The sequence below is a fragment of the Conger conger genome, chromosome 2 (genome assembly GCF_963514075.1).
Source record: "Conger conger chromosome 2, fConCon1.1, whole genome shotgun sequence".
NCBI classification, from domain to species: domain Eukaryota; kingdom Metazoa; phylum Chordata; class Actinopteri; order Anguilliformes; family Congridae; genus Conger; species Conger conger.
The window spans coordinates 22766187-22791661 of record NC_083761.1 but is presented as its reverse complement, the minus strand read 5'-3'; the positions used below and the strand labels follow the sequence as shown (position 1 = coordinate 22791661).

The following is a 25475-nucleotide window of genomic DNA, read 5'->3' as shown; positions in this document are numbered from 1 at the left end:
TGTTCCAAACATATTGGAGAAATAGCCACAGTTCTTCTGTGGATTTAGGCAGCCTCAAATGCTTCGGTCTCTTCAGGTAATCCCAGACAGACTTGATGATCTCTGTGGGGACCATACCATCACTTCCAGGACTCCTTGTTCTTCTTCACGCTGAAAATAGTTCTTAATGATACTGGCTGTATGTTTGTGATCGTTGTCCTGCTGCAGAATAAATTTGGGGCCAATCAGATGTATTTGTATTTGTTTGGTGTGTAATAGCGAGAGACAGAGAAAGGACAGTCAGGAGCGGTACAATTCCTAACCCAATTAACAGGATAATGGAGAAACGGGACAACCTTCCCCCTTTCCCAACCTGTTAATCCTAGAACCCACAAAGGAGCATCATCTCCTGTTGGGAAGGCAGTGGAATACCCTTGTAGCAGCAAAGATTCTCACCCATTGTCTTAAAGGTACAACAGGTCATTTTGGACTTCTAATAGTCAAGAGAGGAACTGCAGCAACAAAAACGCTCAAACCACAACACAGTTTGTCCCACCCTTTCTCTGTGAATGCGCTGACGTTGAAACGCTATTGGCTGTGGCAATTAGAACCAATTTTCAACCAATGAGCTTGAATTATTGTACAGCTATACAATGTTTTGGTACAGAGTGCCGGCCCGTCAACTGCATAATTTGAAACCAGAATTTAAGGACTATAAACACAGGCAGAGGGTGAGTCAACATGTCAGCTTCACGGACCTGGTGCCAAATGCCCTTGGAGCAGCTGGTAACATCTTCTGCATTCATCTAAAAGGAACATAATACCAGATGCGTTTAGCGATTCTTTATTGAAGATAGCAGGGTGGGTATGATCACTGCATGTAATGAATCTGCATAATATCATACTGGGAATCGGTACAAGGAGGTATTGAGGTGGACAGTGAATAGAAACTGGCACTGGAATGGAAGGGGGATCTACACCCCCCTCCAAACATCATCTCAGCACATTCCCATTTACTGCACTTCATCTACAAAGCCAAAATCAAGGAAGAAATAAATGAAACCATTGCAAGAATCCATTCTCGAAAAAAATCTCGAAAACCGCATTACACGAAAGGACACGCGTCCTTGAATACCAAAAGCACACAACGCGATTATGCAGTCAAATCCATTTGCATTGGTAATCATAACTTTATTCATGGTAATGGCCAGCTTAGAGTTGCAGTGGACTAGCAGGAAAGGAAGTGTGGGATAAACTTTTTTTCTTACAAAAAAAAAGCCACACCAGAAAGGGAAAAATACACAGAACAAGAAATAAAATACAAATAAAAACATTAGCGAAGTCTTAAGAAGGCCTCCATTACTAATGTATCTGTAGCTGTGCGAAAGTACATTCAGCGCCATCCTCAGAGCTTGCTGTTCTGCAGCGTGAAGCTTTTCCTCTCCCCACAACCCAGCAAACGACAGGAACCATCAAAGCTCAGCTCCTGGAAAACCAACCCCGCAAAACTGTCACACACAAAGCCTCTTCAGGAACCAGTCACCTCGTACCATGCTGCCAGAGGCGACTAATTGGACGCCGAGCTAGACAGCGCCCACGTGCGCCTCATTTACTGAAACTTACAGGAAAACAGATTCTTAAACAGTAGCTATTTTAGCTCACATCTTAGCTATCGTTTGATTTTCAGTTCCTTTTTTTGTTGCTGAAGATTCCATTAATGCCAACTATGCACAACACTCTCTGCAGGGAGAAAAAATATATATTCTTAACAAACCCATCATTTAACATTGCGGGAGAAAAAGAAAGGCAAAATGAAGCAAGAAACCCACAGACGGAACAAAGTTTTTAAAAAAGGTAAGGAGAAGAGATAACACGGGTAGGAAAAAGTGAGGGGGGGGGGGGGGTAAGAGACAAGGAGTTGTGAAAGCGAGGTGCCTTGGCCAGGTCCAGGGTGCATGCCTAAAAACATCAAGCATCAATCTCCTTTATCTCACTTCCTACAGTATATGGATTTCATCCCATTCCAGGAGAAGGACTTTTTTATATCCTCTTTAACAGCAGGACAAAAAGAGCATCTTGACGAGGGGGGTTAGGTGACAAAATCAGGAAGCAGGCGTGTGGATGGCAATTCTGACGACAACAACAGAGCTCGCAACAAGTTTCCTTCAAAAGTGTGCTCACTTGCCTGCACGCACGGCTCCTGAAAAGGTAAGTGCGCAGGCCGGAGCGTGGCGCGCTCTAGGTGACCATGGCGGCGGATGTCCGACAACCTTCTGCCCAGAACGAGGCCGCCCTCCATCTCTGAATTTGCGGCGAAACCGGTAAAAGTCAAGCCGAGCAACGCGTCCGCGAAATCAGGCTGCCCGTTTATTTCTACGTGTTAAATCTTACAGAAAATAAATTACCAAAATGTATTCTTGATTACGTCTGCTGATTCGATTAAAAAGAACATGAAGAAATCCTACAATTTAGGGTCCTCTTCTGAAAAAAAAAGTCTACCATCCTTTTTGAGTGGTATTATCTTCCTATATATTTTTAAAAACCTGTTGAGTTTCCAGTTGATCTCTTGGTGCTGAGGAAAACGCAAACACTGAGGTGAAAAACCATTGGCTTCTGTATGAATTTTTGGAACATTCTTGTTTGGGATGGTGGGCCAGTCTGTCTACCAGGTATCATCCAGGTCACCACCATTCTGAGGGAGACAGACAGGAGAGAAAGAGACAGAGAGAAAGTGGGAAGTGAGTGAAACTGAAAAAAGATGAGAGAAGGTGAACAGACCATGTGGAGCAAATGCAAGGCTCCACAGGCAGAGATATTGGAGAAAAATTGAATCAACCCTGGGAGACCATTGAAAGTGCTGCTAGCATAATTAAACAATGTTACAAACACAATAAACTGGCTTCACTCCTGAGGGGAAATTAGGCTAAGCCCACAATCAGGAATAATGGGTGTGAGGTCCAAATTGCTCTACCCAATCTAGAAAAGAGACCAAGGGACTGATGGAATTTGTAGTTCTGAACATTTTCTAAAAGACCCCAGTATCAATGCCACATCACAGTGAGGAAGACAAGATGACAGTTTCTGTTAGATGAAATTTTATTTGCTCAGAAAAAAAACATAAAAACACTCAGCAGCAGCATGAAACATCCATAAAAAAAAACAAATCAGATCAGCTTCTGCTCAAAACACAACAGCGTCAGAGGAAACTGAACTGGACTTTAAACCGAGAACTTCATCACACACCCACGTTTTAATTCCGAAAAGTTGAGTAATAATTGTATTTTCTCCACAGGTTTTTGGTGCTGAAGGTATACACATAAGAAACGAACATGCTTTTAAACACAAAAACAACAAGGGTTGATCATTTGAAGAGAATTATACAGAAAACGTTGGTGCTTGCTTCCCAAATCATCAAGAGCTCTGGACTGCGATATCCAGGCCTCACCCAAGTATAACAGGATGTAACATTCAGCGAATGACAATGGGGAACGATGACTCAACCAGCCAGGAGACCGTTGAGACAGAGAGAACATCCATGTTGGTGTGGAGTCTCGTCTCTTGCCTGTGATATCACTGATCTTATTTCTGTGGTGCTACCATTACGAGGAAGCATGCAACCCGTCAGGATTACCTCACATCTAAAGAAGATTGCATTCGGAACTGCAAGTGCAGAAAAACAAGACGGAAGGTCCAGAAAGCCATTACAGTTTGTGAACTTTCATTTTGTTGAATAACTTGGTAAAATTAAAGAGCTTGGTAAAATGTGTGCGGCTAAATATAGTATACCAAATGGCAGCTTGTTAGGTTAGGCCACGTAGTGAGCAGAGAAGGAAGGAATGAGGGTAATGGAATGGGGTAGAAGTGAAGGAAGAGAGTGAAAGAACTTTAAAACGTGTCTGCAGCAACCACGGATATCTTGCACACTACTTTTCCACACCTATCACCATTCGTTTTCTAACACCCACCCACGCACACACACTTACTACCCAGTCGCATACATACTTATGCATACATTAACATACACACACTCATGTAGACAGAACACAAACGCATGTGCCCATTTGAACACAGCAGCAGACGCTAACCACGGCTAAAATAGTGCATCCTAATAATACGCAATGAGACAGGCAGTCACTAGAATACAGTGCCCAGAATGCATTGCATTTGTGCAATATATCGTGGGAATCATGGGCTACATGCTGCAGAGTGACAGGGTCTCTTGACCCAACACGGTCAACAAAAGCAGTGCATATCGTCCCCCCCCTTTCACACAGGAATAAGCAAGCAGGTAAAAGGGGAAAAGAATGACGGTTGCTCACCAAAGCGTATATACTGTACAATATCTCAGTCTTAGTCAAGCACAAGTTATAAGCTGAACTCATATGGTCCCCTCATGAAAGCTCAATAAAGAATGTGAAGTGCGTGGCTAAAGTTGTTTACATAAGTATAAGGAGGGGGTTCACTGGGAGACAAGGCCTGGCTGATCCCCATTAACCGTGGCGGTGTGGAGAAGTTGTTCCAAACGCCCGTCTGTTAGAATGCTCTTGCTCCCTGGAGAGTACCGCCCCCTTTGCCTCCCCCAACTTGTTCGAGCCTCAGTCCTTGGAAGGGGCGTCACTAGTATGCTTCCCTGGTGATTCGTTCCCTCTGGATTTCTGCGCCAAAATGTCCGCCCCTCTCTCCTCTGCCCCGCCATCCTGATTGGCCAGAGGGTAAAACCTGAACTGTTCACTGTGGTCTGGGCAGGGCAAAGGGAGGGACGGTGGAATGGCTCGCACTCGGTGTCGCCGGGGGGGGGGGGGGGGGGGGGGGACGTCAGGTCATGAGGTCAGAGGTCACACGGTGGGCGGGTTGGGGTTTTCGGGAGTCGGAGGAGGAGACGAGCTTCCCAGCTGCACCTCTGCGTTCTGGGGTCCCGGGGCGGCGGACTCCGGGGGCGGGGCTTCGTCGCCGGGGGCGGGGCTCTCTTCCGCCGCATCGCCGAGCTGGCAGATGGAGGACAGCGCCTCCTCCAGGACGTGGTGGTACTGGCCCCTGTGACTAATGCGGAACTGCCGCAGGGCCTCCCGCAGGTGGGTGCCGGTGCTGCCCTCCTCCGCTTCCTCCGACTCCTGCTGCGAGACCCCAGCGTCACAGAGCAGCTCACACACTGCGTACACAGCTACAGCGCCACCAGACCACCCCCTTTCCATCGTAGAGCTGGAGCTATTAGCCTAGCACATCACACTGGTTCTCCCCTATAGAGCTGGAGCCAGGCTCGTTCATTAAACCTGTTAGCCTAGCTCAGGGGTCGGCAGCCCTGGTCTTGGAGAGCCGCAGGGTGTGCTGGCTTTAGTCTCCACCTTAAAATAAGCAACCGATTCAGACCCAAGAAACCAGGTGAGGTGAGTTAACTGTGTAATCAACGGCTTTCATTGATCAATTAATGCCAAGTAACAACGAAAGCCAGCACACCCTGCGGCTCTCCAGGACCAGGGTTGCCGACCCCTGGCCTAGCTCATCACACTAGTTCTCCCCTGTAGAGCTGGAGCCAGGCTCATTCATTAAACCCGTTAGCCTAGCTCCTTAAGACTAGTTCACCCTTACAGAGCTGGAGCCAGGCTCATTCATTAAACCTGTTAGCCTAGCTCCTTAAGACTAGTTCACCCCTACAGAGCTGGAGCCAGGCTCATTCATTAAACCCGTTAGCCTAGCTCCTTAAGACTAGTTCACCCCTACAGAGCTGGAGCCAGGCTCATTCATTAAACCTGTTAGCCTAGCTCATCACACAAGTTCTCCCCTATAGAGCTGGAGCCAGGCTCATTCATTAAACCTGATAGCCTAGCTCAGGGGTCGGCAACCCTGGTCTTGGAGAGCCGCAGGGTGTGCTGGCTTTAGTCTCCACCTTAAAATAAGCAACCGATTCAGACCCAAGAAACCAGGTGAGGTGAGTTAACTGTGTAATCAACGGCTTTCATTGATCAATTAATGCCAAGTAACAACAAAAGCCATCACACCCTGCGGCTCTCCAGGACCAGGGTTGCCGACCCCTGGCCTAGCTCATCACACTAGTTCTCCCCTGTAGAGCTGGAGCCAGGCTCATTCATTAAACCTGTTACCCTAGCTCATCACACTAGTTCTCCCCTATAGAGCTGGAGCCAGGCTCATTCATTAAACCCATTAGCCTAGCTCATCAAACACCAGGGCCCTGTTTCACAAAGCAGGATTACTGAGTTACACGAGATAAGTGCACAAAGTAAAACCCGGAACCCTCATGAAACTGGAAAATCGAAAAATAAAAAAGACCCGTTTCGGGTTTTACTTTAGCAGTTATCTACCCAACTCAGTAATCCGGCTTGGTGAAATAACCATCTGTTCTGCACCGAAGAGCTGGAACCAGGGGTCATAGTACAGAAACATCCTAACTCCGAAATCCAATCTTATCTGTATTGTTACCATGGCAATTTCAGAAAATAGCTATTACAGAAGACTGCTATGTTCATTTTCCTATCCAAACTCCAGATAGGATACATGTATGACAGAAGCATCCTAACATGGCAAAATCCCAACTAAAGTGTCCTAACTTTAGGATAACACTGTTGGTGTCCTAACTGCATTGTTAGCCATTGGAATAAACTGTTAACGTTAATTAAAACAGTCAGTAACCCTAGCTAACTACCATAATGGCTGCTCTTTTTTTTAGGTTACTTTTAAAACGGCGCCTGAACCTAACGTCACATTCCTTAAAATAAACAGCAAATGACAACTCATGTCTTTTAATTGCAAAGGCATTGTAAGTTAAATATAATTGCTGTAATTATACTTTATAATTATCATTTAATAGTTACGGTTTTGCTGGGAATTTTAGCTGCTGTCGCTGTGACTGAGTTGACAGATAATGTGCCACCGTTATTCCCAATAATGTGCTGCAATTAGGACCAGTTACCAGAATGTGCCCAAATAGGGGCAAATCCATTGAAAGGTGGACATGGACCAAAACATAATAATAAATAGTAAAGAATTTAACTAGTGTACTAACATTACTGGAAATGATAGATTTGATCCAAGAGGCCTCTCCTATCCACAAATAAGCGCCATGTCATCACAAACAATGGAATTGGCCACATATTTGAAAGGTCCTATACAACACAAAAACTGGCCTTCAGTATGAAAGTTTTCTTTGAGATTACAGTAAATAGATTACCACAAATACATCTGTTAAGAGAAACTTTGTACATGGCCCCAAAGATTGGTCTAGTCCACATGTAACGTCAGTCACAAAAAACATCAATTAATTGTATTGCATAGCCTTCCATCATTTATCTTAATTATCATAATTTTTATCATAATTATCTTACTTGAGGTTATTAGTAACTTATCCATAGCAAACTATTTTTCCCGACAGGACTGGTGTTGAAATGTATAAAGTCAGTCACGCAATTTATTTGAAGTTATTAAATAGAATCAGATATTAAAGCTCTATATACATATACAAGCGTTAAATTTGACCTAAATCAATAGATACGACCTTATCTGGATGTTAGTTGGTTCGCATGTCCTTTTTTTGTAATGTCAGTCACTGACACACTTCCACCGCAGCACAAAGAAGCACCTAGCACTTGATACAAACTCACGTCCCAAAAGTCACAACGGATTCGCCCGTAGGTTTGAGACGGGGACATGTCATCCCAAATATTTTCATATGAATTGCTAGACAGTTAGTATGCTTGTGAGACCTGTAAATATGCAAGACTAGGAGGTCCAGCGGTGTGTCTCCCCCAAACTTTAAATTAAACTAAACAGCACCTATGTAACTAACATCAGTTTCTTTATTTACCTAACCAATCAGCTGTGCACAATATGAAAAAAATATATATGTTGGATGTTAGGGAACAGACATGACAGTTGGTATTTGAGTTTTTTGATTTTTAGTAAAGATTTCCTATCCCGAGATAAGATAGGAATCTTATCTTACTCCATCCTAAAGTTAGATAATAATAGCCTGATAGCCTAGTGGCTAAGGTGCTTGACTTGGTGGGCAAAGCCCCAGTGTAGTCACAAAAAGATCAGTGCTGTCGTCAGGCCCTTGAGCAAGGCCGTAAACCCCACATTGCTCTTAATCTTAGTCTAATCAGCTGTAAGTCGTTTTGGATAAAAGCGTTGGCTAAGTAACTAATGTAGAATGGGCTCACCCCGTCCTCCTCTCTGTGAGGGTTGATTCTGCTGTACACCACCTCGATTATGCTGCGCCTGGGGAGGGAACACACACACACACACACACACACACACACACACACACACACACACACACACACACACACACACACACACACACACACACACACACACACACACACACACACACACACACACACACACACACACACACACACACGAACAAAGGCTGAACAAAGGCTGAAATTCCAGTGCAAGCCATCTCTTAAGTCACATTACGTTTAGGTCTTCATTATGAATTGCAATATTATTTTTACGAGTGTGTACTGCACTGCAGGTGCAAGCCTGAGATCTCAGACATTGATAATAAAAGCAGAAATGAGGAAAATTCACATCAAAATGAACCATTGTAAAAGTGAACAGAATCAGAAATGTGTGTAAATACATGTGGATGGGAACACTCACTCACTCACTCACTCACTCACTCACTCACTCACTCACTCACTCACTCACTCACTCACTCACTCACTCACTCACTCACTCACTCACTCACTCACTCACTCACTCACTCACTCACTCACTCACTCACTCACTCACTCACTCACTCACTCACTCACTCTCACCGAGAGGACCTACGCCGATACTGCACATCAATGCGTGAATGAGTGCACTTGCTTGCAAATGTTTGTTTGTGTCCGTTTGTGTGCATTGCCAAGTAAAGGAGTTTCCTTACTTGCTTGCAAGGCCGCCCCCTGGTGGTAGATTGGGGATATTATCTGAGGCTAGGGTGCGCATGACATGTCCAAGATCAGGGAGACCCTCCTCGCCAGAGGTCTCCATGATTTCTGCAAGGCACAGTGAAAAAGTGAAAAAGAGGGGATGACCCTCAAACAAGACTACAGTGGAAGCAGAAGAAAGCACACAATAAAAATGAAGAAGGTTTTTTGCACTTCTACGTGTGTGGCCAGGTCCATTCGAAACACCATGTCACATATGCTGCTGGACATTAAAAAAAAAACATCATGCTAAACTCACACTAAACTACATTGTGTTGGCTGTATTCTTTCATAGGAAATGTTTTCCAGATTGGCTTGTTATGATCCTTTCCTACCACACAGCTAGAACCAATTGGGAACATTATATACCTTTCTAACAGCAGACCTAGAACCACATTGGCTCGTTATACCCCTTTCCCACTGCAGAGTTAGAACCACTTCGGTTCATTACAACACTTTCTCCCCACTGCAGAGCTAGAACAGTTCAGGATACCTCTTTCCTGCAACAGAACTGGGACCATACTGGCAATAAGAAGGGGAGAGGGGGGAACCCTGGGGATCAGGAATGTGAATAATTTGGAGGCGTAGCCAGCCGTCACCATCTCCAGCGCCCGTCACTCCCGAAGCCCAGCCAAGGCTGCATTCCAGCGGCATTCAAACGGCGCTGAAACAATTCGCTCCACGGGAGAGCGAAGAGCTTAAACAGCCACAACGTTTTAAAAAGGTCAGGTGGAAGAATGTAAGCTCTCGCGGCCAAGGGTGCGCGGGGAGAGCAACACACCCGTCACTGTCCACAAAAACACGCTCACACGTACGTGCACGCAGACGTGAGCGGGTGAGTGCGGCGCTCACCTTCCACACGAGACTCCAGGTACTTGTCCAGCTCAGCTTCTTTCTTCTTTGCCTCCTCTGACACCTTGGGGGCGTTGGGCAAACACACTAACACCACACTCATGTTATCACGACTTCCCTGTAAAAGACACACAGACAGTTTTATTAACTCACTAACTAACTAACTAACCCGCTAACTCATGAACCAACCAACCCAACCCAACCCAACCCACCTTATGCAGACACGTGTCCACCACGGAGTTGCAGACCTTCTCTAGGTCGTCGCACACCTCCAGACGGTAGCGGACGAACTCACACAGCTCCTCGTTGCTCATGACGTCCCAGATGCCGTCGCAGGCCAGCACCACGAACTCGTCCTCGGGGGCCCGGGGGATCTCGAACACCTCGGGCTCGGGGGACACCAGCTGCTCCGTGGGGCCCTTGCCGTCCACGCACTTGTAGTCGTAGTCACCGAGGGCCCGGGACACGGCCAGCGAGCCGTTGACGCGCTGGATCATGACGCTGCCGCCGGCGTTCTGGATGCGCTCCTTCTCACGTGGGTCGCAGGGCTTGTGGTCCTGCGTGGACAGCCGCACCTGGCCGCGGCGGCAGAGCAGGGCCCGAGAGTCGCCGCAGTTGATGAAGTACAGGTGCTCGGGCGACAGCAGGACCGCCACGGCCGTCGACCCGCTGCGGTCCAGCCCGTTGCGGAGGTCCGAGAAGCCGCGCATGTGGTCGTCGATCTTCAGGAAGCCCGCCCGGATCCCGCTCTTCACCGCCTCCACGGGGGGCTCGGGACCACCGCCGCCGCCGCTGCCGCCGTCGCCAGGGAAACCCTCGCTCCCCGTGATGTGCTCCAGCAGGTGCTGGGAGCAGTAGTTGGCCACGCGGGAGCCGGCGTGGCCGTCATACACGGCGAAGAAGGACCAGTCGTCCAAGCCCCCGGGCAGGCCCACGGCTGCCGTGTGGGCGTCCTCCATCTCCACCCGCCAGCCCTGCATGCTGCTCAGCCCGAAACGCAGGCCGTTACCCCCACCGTGGGCCGTGTGCTTCTCCGTCTTCGGCTTGTCCAGGAACGCACCCATTGCTCAGGGCAGCGCCTGGGGAAGGGGAAGGGGAGAGGGGAGGTATAAGGAGCTGTTCTGAACTACGCGTTGATTCTCAGACAAATTTTAATTGGTCTATTTGGAGCTCTTTTTGAAACACAAATGACATTACATGACATTACATTATTGGCATTTGGCAGATGCTCTTATCTAGAGCGACGTACAGTTGATTCGACTAAGACAATCCTCCCAACGGCTGTGCGGATCTTATTGTGGCTACACCGGGATTAGAACCACCAACCTTGCGTGCCCCAGTCATTTACCTTAACCACTACGCTACAGGCCGCCTTCAAATAATGAAGCAAGGCATGTAAGCATCTTCGCATAGGCTAGGTTGTGCTGCGGCCGGAATTTTGGCAGTAACGGAAGTTTGGGGAGACGTGTAGATCTAAGAGCAATTGCAAAACATGCACATCAATGTGCAGAAGCACCCAGGTTAAATGGATCGGCTGTGAATCACTGTAGGTGTGGGAGTAAATTGGAAGCTAGAAGATGGCATTTTTCTCACAGAGGATATGCAGTGGAGCATGTGGACTGATGCCTGGGGGGGGAGTGAGATAAGAGGGAAAATGTGTGAGATACCTCAAGGGTAAAAGAGAGTGAAAGGGGGATGAGAGAGAAGGATGCAGTAACTCTGTTTTGATAGTCAGACAAATAGCGGCGGAAAAAGAGAGAGAGGAAGGGATCACTAAGAGTTCTCGGAGCGTGAATCAGTTTTGCTGAACACGCTTACAAACAAACACAAAACACGCGAGGAAGGGCTCGTCCACATTCTCCACCGATGACCCCGTAGAGGGAGGGAGCAGTGCCTGCTGGGATGGTCAGGCTTCCGTACCAAACTACTGAAATGATGACAGGCTCTCAGACACGCTGCTTAATTTCAGTCAGTAGACAACATCGCTCTTCCAAGAGACCACAACACGGAAATATCACAGTGACGGCTTGCAAGGGAAATTCATCAGGGGAGCAAAACTGATCTGTCCTCAGTACACACGTCAAAAGGCCTTTCACCTCGCAACCTGCATCCTATTCTGGATTAGGGAGCAGTGTGGCTCTAAGCCTCTTAAAACAAACCTCTCCACTAAGAACATTACACGACTCCAAAGATAGCAGCACACCATGCATTACGGGCTCAAATCAGGTGTCGGCCAAATTAGACTGAAACACAGGGCTGCGGATGACCCACATTGCTGCTCAGGCTTTCTTATATCCAGAAAAGAACCGTAAAACGGTTCGGGCTGGACTAAGGTGTGTATTGGGCCAAAATGAACTACAGACAAGGCAACAGGACCACACACCTGTAGCACATCAGCTGTGTCAGCACTTGTAGCCAGTTATTTTTCCCCACATTATAGCAAGAGCGCAGTGTCACTGCTGGTTTCCAGGGGGAACGGGGGAGAACAGAACCACGACCTGCGGCAGACCTTGAAACCCAAAGCCGGAGCTTGACGGAGCTAAATTCAGGCTGACCACTCAAGCCCTCGGTCCGTGACGTCATCACAGCAGGACCGTCCCGGGCGTTGGATCAGAACCGGCAGGGCTCCTCTGGCAGCGGGAGCGGTCTGGGGCTATAATTAACCGCCTCGCGGTCCTGTGAGTGTGGGAGGCACCGAAGGCATGTTCCTAAAAAAGGGAACTCCAGAGCCGCCCACTGCCCCACCGTGTCCCCCTCCCCGCAGACCACGGTGTTGTGAAGAGTCACGACACTGTCGGCTAACATGTCTACCGCTCCGACAAGTCACACTATTTATACACCCAACCCCCAACTCAATCCTGCAGCCCCACAATTAACTACTAACTGAAAAACACCCTCATTAGCCTCAGCCCCCGTTCCAATATATATTACTCCATATAAATAATCCTTCTGGACACTATTATTTACTCTACAAGTGCTGTTAGTAAATTCTAACACAGACGCCCTACTCTTCCTGAACACTTTTGCTGAGTAAAGACACACAGCCGTTCTTAAGTGCACTAGCACGGACGCACTCTCACTGAAACTGAGCAGACGCCTACACAACCACATCCCCTCAGTCTCTGAACCATGCGAAACCACACACTCTCGACCTCTCTCACCCGAAACTGCTGCGGCCGGAAACCAATCGCTCCAAAACCGCTGACGGAAACCTGAAACTCGAACACTCGGACAAAGCAGCGAGACGACGAGAAATGGCAAATCAATCAAGACGGGCTGAGACTCGGCCAGCTCAAACCCACACAGGCCTAACACAGGCTGTGTGGGTCAGCTGGCATTCGGACGTCAGATATTCCCTGCAACTGTCAGGGAACAAATCCGCCACTACGCTATCACCGCGGCAACTTTGTGATGTAATATACAAAACTCCAACTGATGACTTCAGCCCACAACAGCAGTGACATGATTAAAAACCCTAATTGAGAGTTAAATCTTGTAGCACAGTTGCATTAAGTATATTTTTTCTGTCAAGTCAGAGACATAGCCATAAAGGCCTGATGGCGACTTGCACCATTTATAAAGGCTCTGTCCTTTCCTGTAAACCAGGGGTTATCAACATTTTCTGAACCAGGGCCCAACGCCCAGGCAGACAGTCCTCCATCATCATTTTAAAATGGTAATATTTAAACTCAACTCAAGCCATATCCAAACTGGGCGGAATGATTGATTTTAGTTCCAGGTTTCTGCAGTGTTTGCTTCTGGGAGTCTCCAGCTTACAACAGGACATTATTGAAGAAGGGCCCACAATGAAGGACATTGGGCCATGTATTTCAGAGACTACTAGGTGTGGGACAATACACTCAACTCACCATACAATACGATACACAATATTGGTTTCATGATACAATATGGTCACAATATGAAAAATTAAGTTAAGATTAAGACAATGGATAATTGAATAAGATTACTCGTTTATTCCTGACACAAAATGTAGCCCGCATAATGGGATGATGAAGTAAACTTTTGGCCTTCATTCAACCATACTTTGTGTAAACATTGTCCTCCTAGTACATTTATTTCCTCTGGTCTAAACCATTAATCTTGTTCAATTCTATATTGCCTTCATCTGAACTTTATTTTAAACACTAGATATGCGGTCCAAGCCAGCTTTCACTCGTAGCTATGTCTATAGTCCTTGCGTTGCCTGTACGTTGCAGTGATACGACACGGCTTTTCCAGCTTCCATTCTCAAACAGCCGATTTCAGCACTTCCCCTATGTTCACTGCCTGATGAGAGATGAAAAGTGGATGGGTTTGCAATAGAAAGCTTTCCATTTTCCAGTCATCATTTCTGGGGTCGGCTGTGATTGTGATTGTGATGTAGGACTGGGTGGCTTGTGAGGTCCAAGTGTCGGTCGATAGTGAGATGTAGTTGGCAGCATTCAACCTCGTTTTGTTTTGCATCTCTGTAAAGGGCTGAATGATCCTATGAATGAAATGAGACTAAATTGATTGAAAGAAAGAAATTGATTGTGATACAGGCCTATTATACCTATTGAAGAACCTTAGTTTCATTTTGATTGGAAACCTTCTTCCTTGCCATCTACCTTACCAACACTTTCAGTCATTTTCTGACCAGATCCAACTTTGGCATTTTATTATCATACACCAAGTGGCACTGATGTAGGAAGCCATCAATTCATCATTTTTTATTGTGAATTAAGGTTCTCTTTAAAATGACCAAAACAACTCAATCATTATACCTTTTGAAGGACACAAAGTTGAATTTTGTTTGAAAACTTCCAACCTTACCAACTGATTTGTTGACTATGCAACAGTTTTTGGTAATTTTCTGGCCAGACCTAGCTGGCTACTGGCCTATTTGACTGTTTTTGTGGCTGTTCTTAAGCGAAATACTAGTCTTGGAAGTTTGGAAGTTATACACCAAGTGGTGCTGATATAGTAAGCCATCAAATATGGAAGTGACACACATTTACACCAAACTGCTTAACTAGCTCAGGGTTGATATAACTGAGATATTTGATGAAATCAAGCGATGTTACATTATGAATGTGCTGTCTGAAACTGCAGATGGTCTACAACAGGTACAAATAGAACTGCCAACATTACAGTGCTGCAATTGGATGATTCTAGTTTTTAGTGAAATTCATTCATGCAAGGCTCATTAGGCATTTGATTTCAATTTTACTGATGTCAAATGAGGAGAAAAAAGAAAACATTAAAGAAAGCACTATATTGCAGGATCAAATTGCAATACTGTGTATCACAAAGAATGGCAACTGTATCGTCGCACGATCCAAAAATATGGATGTCATATTGTGTGGTTACCTGCCGATTCCCACTCTATTATAGGAGGTATTAATGAGGACGCCTATCCAATTACTATCCAAAATATAGCACAGGGAACACGCCGACATCCAATTGATTTCGGATAATGATGTTGTACTTTAAAATCAACAAAGAATTTGTCTATTGGTGCATCCCTTCTAATAATGACCCTTCTTGTCATCCGGGCTCTTACAATCCACATGTGCAGAAGAAGACTTGGAAAGAGGGGCTACAGCTGACAGCAAAGAGTACCAAGTGAAGAAAAATCAGCACTAAAATACAGATAGGAAGTTACACTTGCGTTTTACATACAAGCCGAACCGGCGTGTTTGTTGGGCAAGACAGCTACTGTTAGCCTGTTCTCTCTTCCTGTAACAACCATGGCTCTTATCAGCAGTAAATCAAAAGAGCAGTTACTGTAAAACTAATCAGAGAATAGAGCTGACAGCTCCCCTCCTTCACTATAGCTGGTGGCTCACTTCTTTCTTTCATAATGAACATCTCTCTTTCTTAGAAATGCCAGGACATTCTACAGCAGAGACACCACCAGTCTCCCTAGTAGTCCACAAAACATTTTAACAGTTTGTTTGGATGACATGTAAATGATAGCAGTTAGCAGGCTACCCTGGTCTATAGTCAAAGCTCAAAACAAACTAAAAAACGGAACACAGGGGAAAAGAATGAGTAGATAAGAACATTAGCCAGCTAACTTTGGCTTACTTGCTAACGTTAGCTACCCTTGACTGGCGGGTACATAAGCATTAGCCTACATTTTCAACATAGCAATAATAAACTACTATCAATGCATTATATATGACATTGTCATCACACATTTTTTTTTTGCTATTTTCTCAATACAATTCAATTGTGTGTGTGTAGTGAAAATGGATACTGAAAGTGACCAATCACAAGTGGATACATCTCTATCCAATCCCTGCCACCAATGTCTCAAAAATCAACTTGACTTGCGAGCTCGCTTCACAGTTCCATACTCACAAATATCAATAAAATATGCATATGAGTGCAATAAAACAAAAAGTGCAATAAAAAAAAAAAACTACCATTACTTAATTATAATGTGAACAAAAACTCTTAGGTAAAACAATCCTTTCCATTTTGGATTTAAAGCACAGCAAATTTTAGTCTTTGAGCTATAATTGCCGCCTACCTTGATCACAAAAATAGTAATTCACCCTTCTTGAATGATGTGGCTTGTAACAAGGCTTCCTGAAGGACAGATGAAAATTAAAAAACTCAGGCTAATGTAATTTGACTTGAGGGCACTTGAACTGAACGGTTCAATGGTTGCCTACCTACAATAGACAGTACAGCCATGCAGAGGCAACACGCCCATGCACACCGGACACAGAGAAGTATGATAGTGGCAGAGTCTGGCACCTGCCTAAAAGAGTGAGTGAAGCCACGGCACCGATGGAAACCTCAAGAGCAGTTGGCTCGTCACGGAGGCTGCTGGCAATCTGACACGGCTTCCAGTCATGAGCACGAAACACAACACTCAACACCTTGGGCACTGTGCATGGATAGTGACGCCGTGTCCGCTGTCGAAGAGACCTATGTCGAAGGCCACAAGTTCCCAGTGCGGTGCAAGTCAAGTAGACATTTGTACAAGGGGAACGTTAGCTAATGCTTGCAAACATATTGAGATTTTCTATATGCTATACGAGTTCCCTAATTTCAGTCACCTGTAAAGGTTGCAGAATTAAGCATTTAATTTCATAAAAATAGCTACATCTCAGATTTCTTGTAATGCTTGACAAGGTTAAGGAACACATTTGGACCATTTCTCTGTGAAGATCCTTGCAAGATCCTTTTTCATTTTGGGTTTTATTCACATCAACTGCTCTCTTCAGTTCAGGCCACAGGCTTTCAATTGGATTGAGGTCTGGCACCTAAGGCAATTTGAGAACATAGATTTTGTTTACTTCGTGTGTGGATTTTGAGGTGTGCTTTGTGTCATTGTCTTGCTGAAGTCCACCTACAGCCAAGTCTCAGCCTTGTGGTTGAGGCAACCAGATTGTCAACCAAAATTGCCTGATACTTTGTGGAATCAATCACACCACTAATCTTAACCAGTGCCCCATGACCATTAAAACATCATTGGCCCACCTCCATATTTCACCATGGGTGCCTCTCTTTTTATATATCTCAGTTTCAATACCAAACATGCCAATGCTCTTTCTGACCAAAACATAACATTGGGGTCTCATTTGGTAATTTAAATTATGATTGAACAAAGGTGCTTTTGGCATGTTGCCATTTTGAGTTTTTTTAAGAATGATAAGTACATAAATTTAAAGCAACCAATCACTAACAAGAACACAAACAATAACCACAATAAAGATATTTACAGTGATATATGGGTCAATGACGTGTCCATTTGATGTCTGAAACATATTTATGATATAAAAAAAGAGATATGAAAAAACTACTGAGAGAAATTTAAGGAACTATTAAACCTCAAACTGGCAAAATGTCATATCGGATAATAGTCCGCACCAAGACGCTGAATGTAAAAATGTTAATAATTAGGGCTGAGCGAGTACTGCATTATTCATATCTGTTCAAATACAATACCCTAGGAGTAAAACCACATGCGCATTACCCCCAGGGTCATTTGCTATTTGAATGATTTTATTGCTTTTAGGTATAAAATGTACATTACCACTGCGCGTTACAATGTAATTAACATATAAGCTTGTTGAATGTATGTCCAGAAGTACCCTAACATAAGAGAATCCAACACATTCACAGCTTTTTTTTTTTTAAATACAATAATTATTTTATTATCTACCATTAGCAATTGATACATGTTTTACAAATTCTCACATAAGGGAAATTCTGTATTAGAGGCCCCTGTCCTGCAAAGAAAGAGTAGCCAGGTTCAGGGCCCACAAGAATTCTTACCCATCATGTAAATCACACTACAGCGTCTATTTTTGCCAAACTAATCGGTAGGCCATTATTTACGATGACATGGTTGTATTGGCAATCCAAAGGATCAGCTAAGTAACAACTGCAGTTCAAAAGAAAAACATCTTTTATTATACAATAGTTATTTTAACAGACGATACAAGTCTATTGTTGTCGGTCATTATCTATAAAGACTGTCCTGCCAGGTAACAATTTTAGTCAGGCACGATAGCAGATTTCTTGGTAGCAAAAATTGATATTTTAAATTGATTGAGTAGAGAACACAACAACAGTGTGGTGCCATGTACTAGAAAGCATGTTCAGACATTTTCCAGATTCAATCAGTTCTCAGCATTTTCTGCAAGTTTTCAAGTTTTGTGCAAGAGACTTGTTGTATTTCCTGAGCACTTGAGATCTCACCTTGGAAATTTGGTTCTCTCTCGCTCATATATATATATATATATATATATATATATATATATATATATATATATATATATATATATATATATGAATTCCATTTGCTGACAACATTTTAGAAATAACTAAATATCATTCTAATGAAAAAAAAGGCATTTATTTGCATTTTTAACCCATTTTATATTTCTCTAAACTGCTATCCCTTATTTGTCACTGACCCACATACAATTATATATAAATAACACCATACAGTTAAAAAGCCATCAGCAACATGCATGAATGGTCATTGAAAACACAGCCTTCTGCTTGATGATGTTAGTGTGTGATGGGTTGCTAACCATTTAGTGGCAGCAATTTGCTTTTCAAAATTTAGACTATAAAAACTGGATGAAAAGCATTCTTTTTCATATACAAATGTACAAATGTATTTTACACGCATAATGTATGCATGCATTTATTTTAGCTATACATCAATTTCCTTTCTGATACCTTTTATTATTGGCACTTATTCGGCAATAGAAAATAAATGTATGACTACCTTCTAAATATTGCTGCATTAGTTAATTTCAACCTCTGCTTTAGTGTGGTGTCGGGCACAACACTCCAAAAACTGAAGCAGTGCACAGCAAATAATGGAAGAAAGCAACAGGTTGTTTCAGTGTACCGGCTAGATAACCCATATTTAGTGAGGAATGCCGCTCCTAGCAAAGGACAGAAAGTGTCCAGGGCCACTTCCATCATCAATTTCCACAAGATTCACAAGTCCGTCGAGAGCAGATTGTTCTAAAGGTCATAGGAGTAAAGCTTCACGTAAAACAGCCAAGTTAGCTACCTAACAAAAGCTCGACTTCGTAACAGGCAGGCTGTTTTAGCCAAATCGATTGAAATGGCTTACTTGATCACAATCTTATGAATTAAAGCATCAAAGCATGCTCAGAACATTTAAAGTCATACTATGCAGGATTGTCAGCTTGAAAATATAAGAAAGCAAACATGCTTCATCATGACCACAATACCAAACTATGTCTGTCCACTTCTGCCTAATGTCAAGCTTGTACAGGTTATTATAAAAACTCCTCTGGCCACTTCTGGGCATGGGACTTTTTAATTTTTGTGTAATCTTGCGTGGAGCCCCAGACCGAGGGAGACTGACGCTGACTTTGTGTTTCTTCCATTTTCTAATAATTGCTCCAACAGTTGTTAACTTCTCACCAGGCTGCTTGCTTATTTTCTTGTAGCCCATCCCAGCCTTGTGCAGGTATACAATTTTGTCCCTGATGTCCTTAGACAGCTCCTTTGTCTTGGCCATGGTGAAAACGTTGGCATCTGATTGATTGTGTGGACAGGTGTCTTTTATTCAACTACATAACGATGTAACGAGTTGACACAGGTGCTTTGGGTAATGAGTTGAGATGAGGAGTGCTTCTTAATGGAAAACTAACTGGTCTGTGGGAGCCAGAATTATTGCTGATTGGTAGGGGATCAAATACTTATTTCATGCAAAAATACGAAATAATAATAATAAATTTATAAAATTTATATGATGTTGTATTGTGGATTATTTTGTGATATTCTGTCGCTCAATGTTAAAATGTACCTATGATTAAAATTCTACACAGTTCCATTCTTTGTAAGTGGGCAAACCTACAAAATCAGCAAGGGATCAAATAATTATTGCTCCCACTGTATTCTATGATCCAATAGGACAACAACAAGAGATGTGTATGGATTGGCTACTACAGTGGGGAGCTGGGTTTGCGAGAGATTAGCCTTGGTGGCTAACCGTTCAGCAAATGGCTGGCTAGCGTTCGGTAACAAGACAGTAGGTAGCTGCCGTTATTAGCCAACTTGTTAGCTGGTGGGCCATGATAACTGGGTCCCACTACTGCTTATATCTTCGGAATATTCTACCGGCTTATTTCCTCTCTTGGGCAGGGAGATCATGCTTAGCCTACCGGACTTGAGATGCCTGATAAAAATAAAAACGACAATGAATTAATGCGTTTGCATATACATGCTTATGTTACAGAATCATGCGTCCATTCAGGCGGGCAAGAGGCAGACTGACATGTTAGCAGTGGCTAGTATCACCACTAACAACGTTTAGCTAAATACAAACACGAGTAATGTCAGTTAATGCTTGCGTGGAAAGTGACTATTCTAAAGCAGATGTTTCATGAATTATATTAGACCACACTTTACTTTGCTCATTGCAATCACACTGTAGCAACAGCCAGAATCATTGTGGGGGTGTTGGCGGGCGGGGTTGAGAATGGGGGTGCAGATCTAAACGATATCTTAAAAAGGGCCGAATCAAGGCCAACATTTCTGCAAAGTCAGCCTTTAACAAAGGTCTCATCTAGCAGGGAAAAGTTTAGCAAGCTGAAATGCTGCATTGCAAACAGGGCAGACTGAACTTGCGCACTTATCTCCACTAACCAGTAACCTGAATCATTCAACGAGTTAAAGATTTTCTGCATTGGGCGAAATGTAATGAACCCCGTATCACTTTTTGAGTTGAAAAGCTGAGTGTCTTGCCTTAATTTTACAGGTAAAATGAATTACAGGTGCACCGATACTATCTGAAGCATCGGTATTGCCAGCCATACTGTCCCTACGTACTCCTACTCTGCAAAATAACTCAAACACTGTTGTGCAGGAAAATCACAGGAGATCAGCAGTTTCTGAGATCTGGCAGCAACTATCATTCCATGGTCGAAGTCACTTAGATCACATTTCTTCCCCATTCTGACATTTGATCTGAACAATAGCTGAAGCTCTTGACCACACCTGCATGCTTCTATGCATTACGTTTGGATGAAGTTATACACATGATTGGCTGATTAAATATTTGCATTAAGAAGCTGGTGTACAGGTCTACCTAATACTGTGCCCACTGAGTATTTATCAACCTTATTATTTGGTCTAATACATTGCTCAGTACCTGCCTGAGACTGCTAATTTTATATTTTCCTATTTTCCATGTCAAATGATAGCACACAGACCGCTGATTTTTATTCTTGAACTAATACAAACAGGCAAAGAAGGCCAATAAAACAGAAATCAGAACATGACAGGTTGAACTATAATCATACCTGGATCTACCAAAATCAGTGCCTAAAATTTGCTTATCAGTTGGTTGGAGCCAACCTGGTATTTACACCTAGATGTGTTAAACTACTTGAAATATTGCACATTTGGTATCAGACCACCCAATTTTTATGTGAGCAAAACTATTGGAACAGAGAGTATTTAAGTAAATAAAAGTAAATACCACTTAATATTCCCTTGCTTGGAATAACTGCATCAAGCCTGTGACCCATTGACATCACCAAACTGTTATATTCTTCTTTTAGTGACACTCTCCCTGGCTTTTACTGCAGCCCTTTTCAGTTGTTGTTTGTTTCTCCTCATCAGGAGGTGCAATGCCTGCTTAATTGGGTTAAGGTCTGGCGATTGACTTGGCCAGTCTAAAACCTTCTACTCTTACTTCCTGAGTCCTTTGTTGTGTTGGCAGTGTGTTTTGGATCATTGTCTTGCTGAATGATGCTGCTCCCAATTAGTTTGGATGCATTTCTCCGTAAATTGGCAGCCAGAAGGTTTTTGGAGACTTCTAAATTCATCCTGCTGCTACCATCATAAGTTACGTCATCAATAAAAATTAGTGAACCCACTCCAGGAGCAGCCATGCTAGCCCAAGCCATGACAATTCCTCCACCGTGCTTCACAGATGAGCTTGAATGTTTTGGATTGTGAGCAGATCCCTTCCTTCTCCACACTGTGGCCTTTCCAACACTTCGGTAGAGGTTAATCTTGGTCTCATGAGTCCATAAAACTTTGTTCCACAACTTATGTGGCTCATCTCTGTACTTCTTTGCAAATTGTAATCTTGCCTTCCGATTCTTAGTACTGAGGAGTGGTTTGTATCTTTTGGTATAGCCTCTATGTTGCTGCTCTCGAAGTCTTCTTCAATTGGTTGATTGAGATACCTTAATTTGTGATGTCAATAACTGATGTTTTGGGGTTTTCCTTCACAGCTCTCCTCATTATTCCTGTTATCAACTGCTGTTGTTTTCCTTGATCAACCTGTTCGATGTCTGTTGCTGAGTATGCCAGCGGCTTCTTTCTTTTTCCAAGTTGTTGTACAAGCTATACCCAATGCTTGTGCAATGGATAGAAGATTTATAATCTTTTCTAAGCTTCAAAATGGCAAAAGCCAAGGCTAAAACCAAGAGTAGACATTCAGACCCATTAATTCTTTAACCAATCAATCAATCTAACAGGACACATCTGGGCAACAGGAAACACCTGTCAATCACATGTGATTTGGTGGTCTGATACAAAAGGTAATAAGTTCTTTAACAAATCTAGTTAAAAATACCAGGAAATAAAGGTGAAATCATGTACATATTTTGACCTGAAACTCAATTGTTTTCAGTGTAGGTGGACCTTGCTGTTCCAATACCTTTGGAGGGGACTGTATGTTAATGGATTGCTAGCCTCGCCACAAGCAAGGACAAATAAATGAAACCCGTTCATAATGTTAAAACAGAAATATTGAAAAGTTAAAATTAAAACAGAATGTTGAAAAGTGTATTCTATAGCAATAATGTATCTGTTTTTGTGGTGACAAACAGATTTGCTGGTGCTCTAGCAGGTGTGTTGAGCTGCCATTTCATGTGGGTGTTTATTTTTGACATGACTGAACAAAGCTCAAGTTCAGCCACATAAAACAGTATTAATAGCTCCGTATAAAAAAGTTTGCACTAAACTTGCTTGTCCCCTTTATTCTCATAAAAAGGCCAGATGGGGGTTTATTTCTTTCTCTAGCTGAGACATGACCTATTTCTAAAATCATTCATTGCATCATCACATTTTTTTTTTTTTTTTTAATCAGATGGAATTCTTAAAGACATAGTAAACCTGTATGAGTAGCCATGTAATAAGAGCTTGATTCTGATAAGAGACAGCCCTGTTTGATTCTGATGCCTAGTTTAAAGATGGATGGGGAAAATAGTCCCCAAATTCCAACACCCCAAATTTCAGCCCGGAGGAAAGGAAAGCATGGGGTTAAGTATCTCCTCTACAAACCATTCCGCTGACCTACTGTGAAAACACATAGGAGCCAGAATGAACCACATAGATTAGCTACTACGATACAGAGTGCAAGTCCTGGACAGTAGGGAATCTAGAGCCACAAAAGTTTGGCTGTAAGTTTGTGTAACAGAGCTCTGGGGTACATGTACAGTAGATCTTCTAAAGAAGCTCATATCACCTAAGTTCTCTGGCAAATGTGGCTAATATCCGTAAGAAATCAGTCCACCAATTTCTTGTAGTGGGTATGTTAATGCATTGTTAAATTTTACAATTAATTATTACTATATTAAAGCATACAGGTAGTTTCAGACAGAAAGCCTGCTTTATATTCTGTGCTTTGGAAACGCATATTCTAGCTACTCGGTGTTGATCTCCATTACAACTAACGATAGCTAAGCGAAGTCAATATTGCCTTCATTGCCACAGACGTCTCTGTTCGAGAATACCAACAAGCAAAAAATGAGTTATGGCATTCTAACCCGGCTCACAGAACAAGCTTAAACCATGGGTGTTTAAATATAGCGACCAGGGGAGGGGAGGGGGTCACACAGTTGTCCGAGAGAGGCTTGGACTCAGCCACTGCGTCCTATTATTACTGTGGGTGACGTTTCCAACAAGCCTACCCCCAACTCACACCATCCCTTAAATCGGGACCCAAATATAGCGCACTGTGGACAAATAGCTTGCTCCGACATCGTTTGCTTAGAAGGCCACACTGTGAAAATTCATAATTTAAACTGAAATAGTAAATTATTTCTCTAAATTAGCTACATTAACTACATATAACAAAATACGACAAAACCATGCTTTTGATTGGTGACATACATTCAGGATCAATGGCTAGATAACAAGCTCGTCATACAAAACAGAAACATAATCTTGACAGCAAGATAGTTTGCCAGCTACCTACTGAATTACATAACAAACCTTGCTAGCTGGCTAATATTACGCCTGATCCGATTGGATTATTTCTGACGCGCGCCAGTGTTTGTTGATCGCGCTGAAAGTGATAAACATAGCTAATATTAGTTAACGTTAACTATACCGGCAAATAATGTACTTTCGTCAGTTCTCATTAGCCAGCTGATATCTCATTGGCAAGCTGGCTAACAAGCTAAATCCTATTCATATTATTTATTTCCAAAGCGAACACCGTAACATTGGCAAGTTTACCAACTGACAAAGCAAAAGCAAACGCTAGTTAACTTAACGTAAGCTATCGTAGTCAGAATAGGTTTGCTAGTTAGCTAGCCAACAGCCGCTGATTAGTTAGCTAGGTCGTTATCGAGCTAATTTATCTGGATTCCAGCACAGCTGTGACTGACAGAGCCTAGCTACGTTAGCTTCATATAATTAGCTAGCCAGACAACATGGGAAATCAACTAACGAGTTCACACGTTAATGGAACAAAAACGGTCACAGATCACCATAAACACAGTACACTGCTTCCACCAAGCTACTTGAGCTACTAGCTACAAGCTAGCAATTGACATCAGCTATCTTCCAAAATATTGTACTTACGTCGTCAAAAATGAATTATTGTAGCTCCAGGCCTCCGAATGGTTTTTTTGGCGAGTGTACCTGTAGCTAGCCGGTTAATTTTATTGCAACCGTATCTATTTTTCCAACCTAGCTAGCAAACTCAATCCAGATTTAATTCACATAAGAAGCTAATTTGTTATTCAACGGATCTCTGCACTGGTTATGTGTAATCGAATACATGTTTGACAACTATCAATCAGTCCACTACAGAAAAAACAATAAAGATGCTCAACAGGTTGGGCGGCGAAAGAAAATGAGACATTGAAATGAAGTAAAATTAAATGTTAGTAGCTAGCTAGCTAGCTAATGACGCTCTAGCCTCCATTGCAGGACCACAGCTCTCCCTCGGCTCAATGTCCTACGTAAGAGGAGGGT

At 43.3% G+C, this 25475-nt stretch overlaps 1 protein-coding gene across 5 annotated transcripts; it reads right to left on the bottom strand.

Moving 5' to 3' along the window:
• Window positions 1-807: 807 nt before the first annotated feature.
• On the bottom strand, window positions 808-25472 carry LOC133120853 (protein phosphatase 1B-like). 5 transcript variants are annotated; one of them, XM_061230371.1, is made up of 7 exons: window positions 25080-25472; window positions 16279-16337; window positions 9974-10840; window positions 9762-9879; window positions 8867-8978; window positions 8151-8208; window positions 3058-5093 (listed from the first exon to the last, which is right to left on the bottom strand). In XM_061230371.1, the coding sequence occupies exons 3-7, from the start codon at window positions 10823-10825 to the stop codon at window positions 4815-4817; spliced, it is 1419 nt and encodes a 472-aa protein (XP_061086355.1). In that variant the 5' UTR covers window positions 10826-10840; window positions 16279-16337; window positions 25080-25472; the 3' UTR covers window positions 3058-4814. The 5 variants fall into 5 exon arrangements, with proteins under 5 accessions (XP_061086358.1, XP_061086357.1, XP_061086355.1 ...); XM_061230374.1 differs by lacking the exons at window positions 3058-5093; window positions 16279-16337 and adding an exon at window positions 808-2671; XM_061230373.1 differs by lacking the exons at window positions 3058-5093; window positions 16279-16337 and adding an exon at window positions 808-1465.
• Window positions 25473-25475: the final 3 nt, after the last annotated feature.

Bases quoted from the DNA above. Each gene is read 5' to 3' on its own strand.
- LOC133120853 (XM_061230371.1), bottom strand. From the start codon at position 10,825: ATGGGTGCGTTCCTGGACAAGCCGAAGACGGAGAAGCACACGGCCCAC. The intron at 8,979-9,761 runs GTGAGCGCCGCA...TGTGCCTTGCAG, and splicing joins CCTGGAGTCTCGTGTGGAAG to AAATCATGGAGACCTCTGGC. The intron at 5,094-8,150 runs GTGAGCCCATTC...GGGGTCTCGCAG, and splicing joins CTCACAGAGAGGAGGACGGG to CAGGAGTCGGAGGAAGCGGA.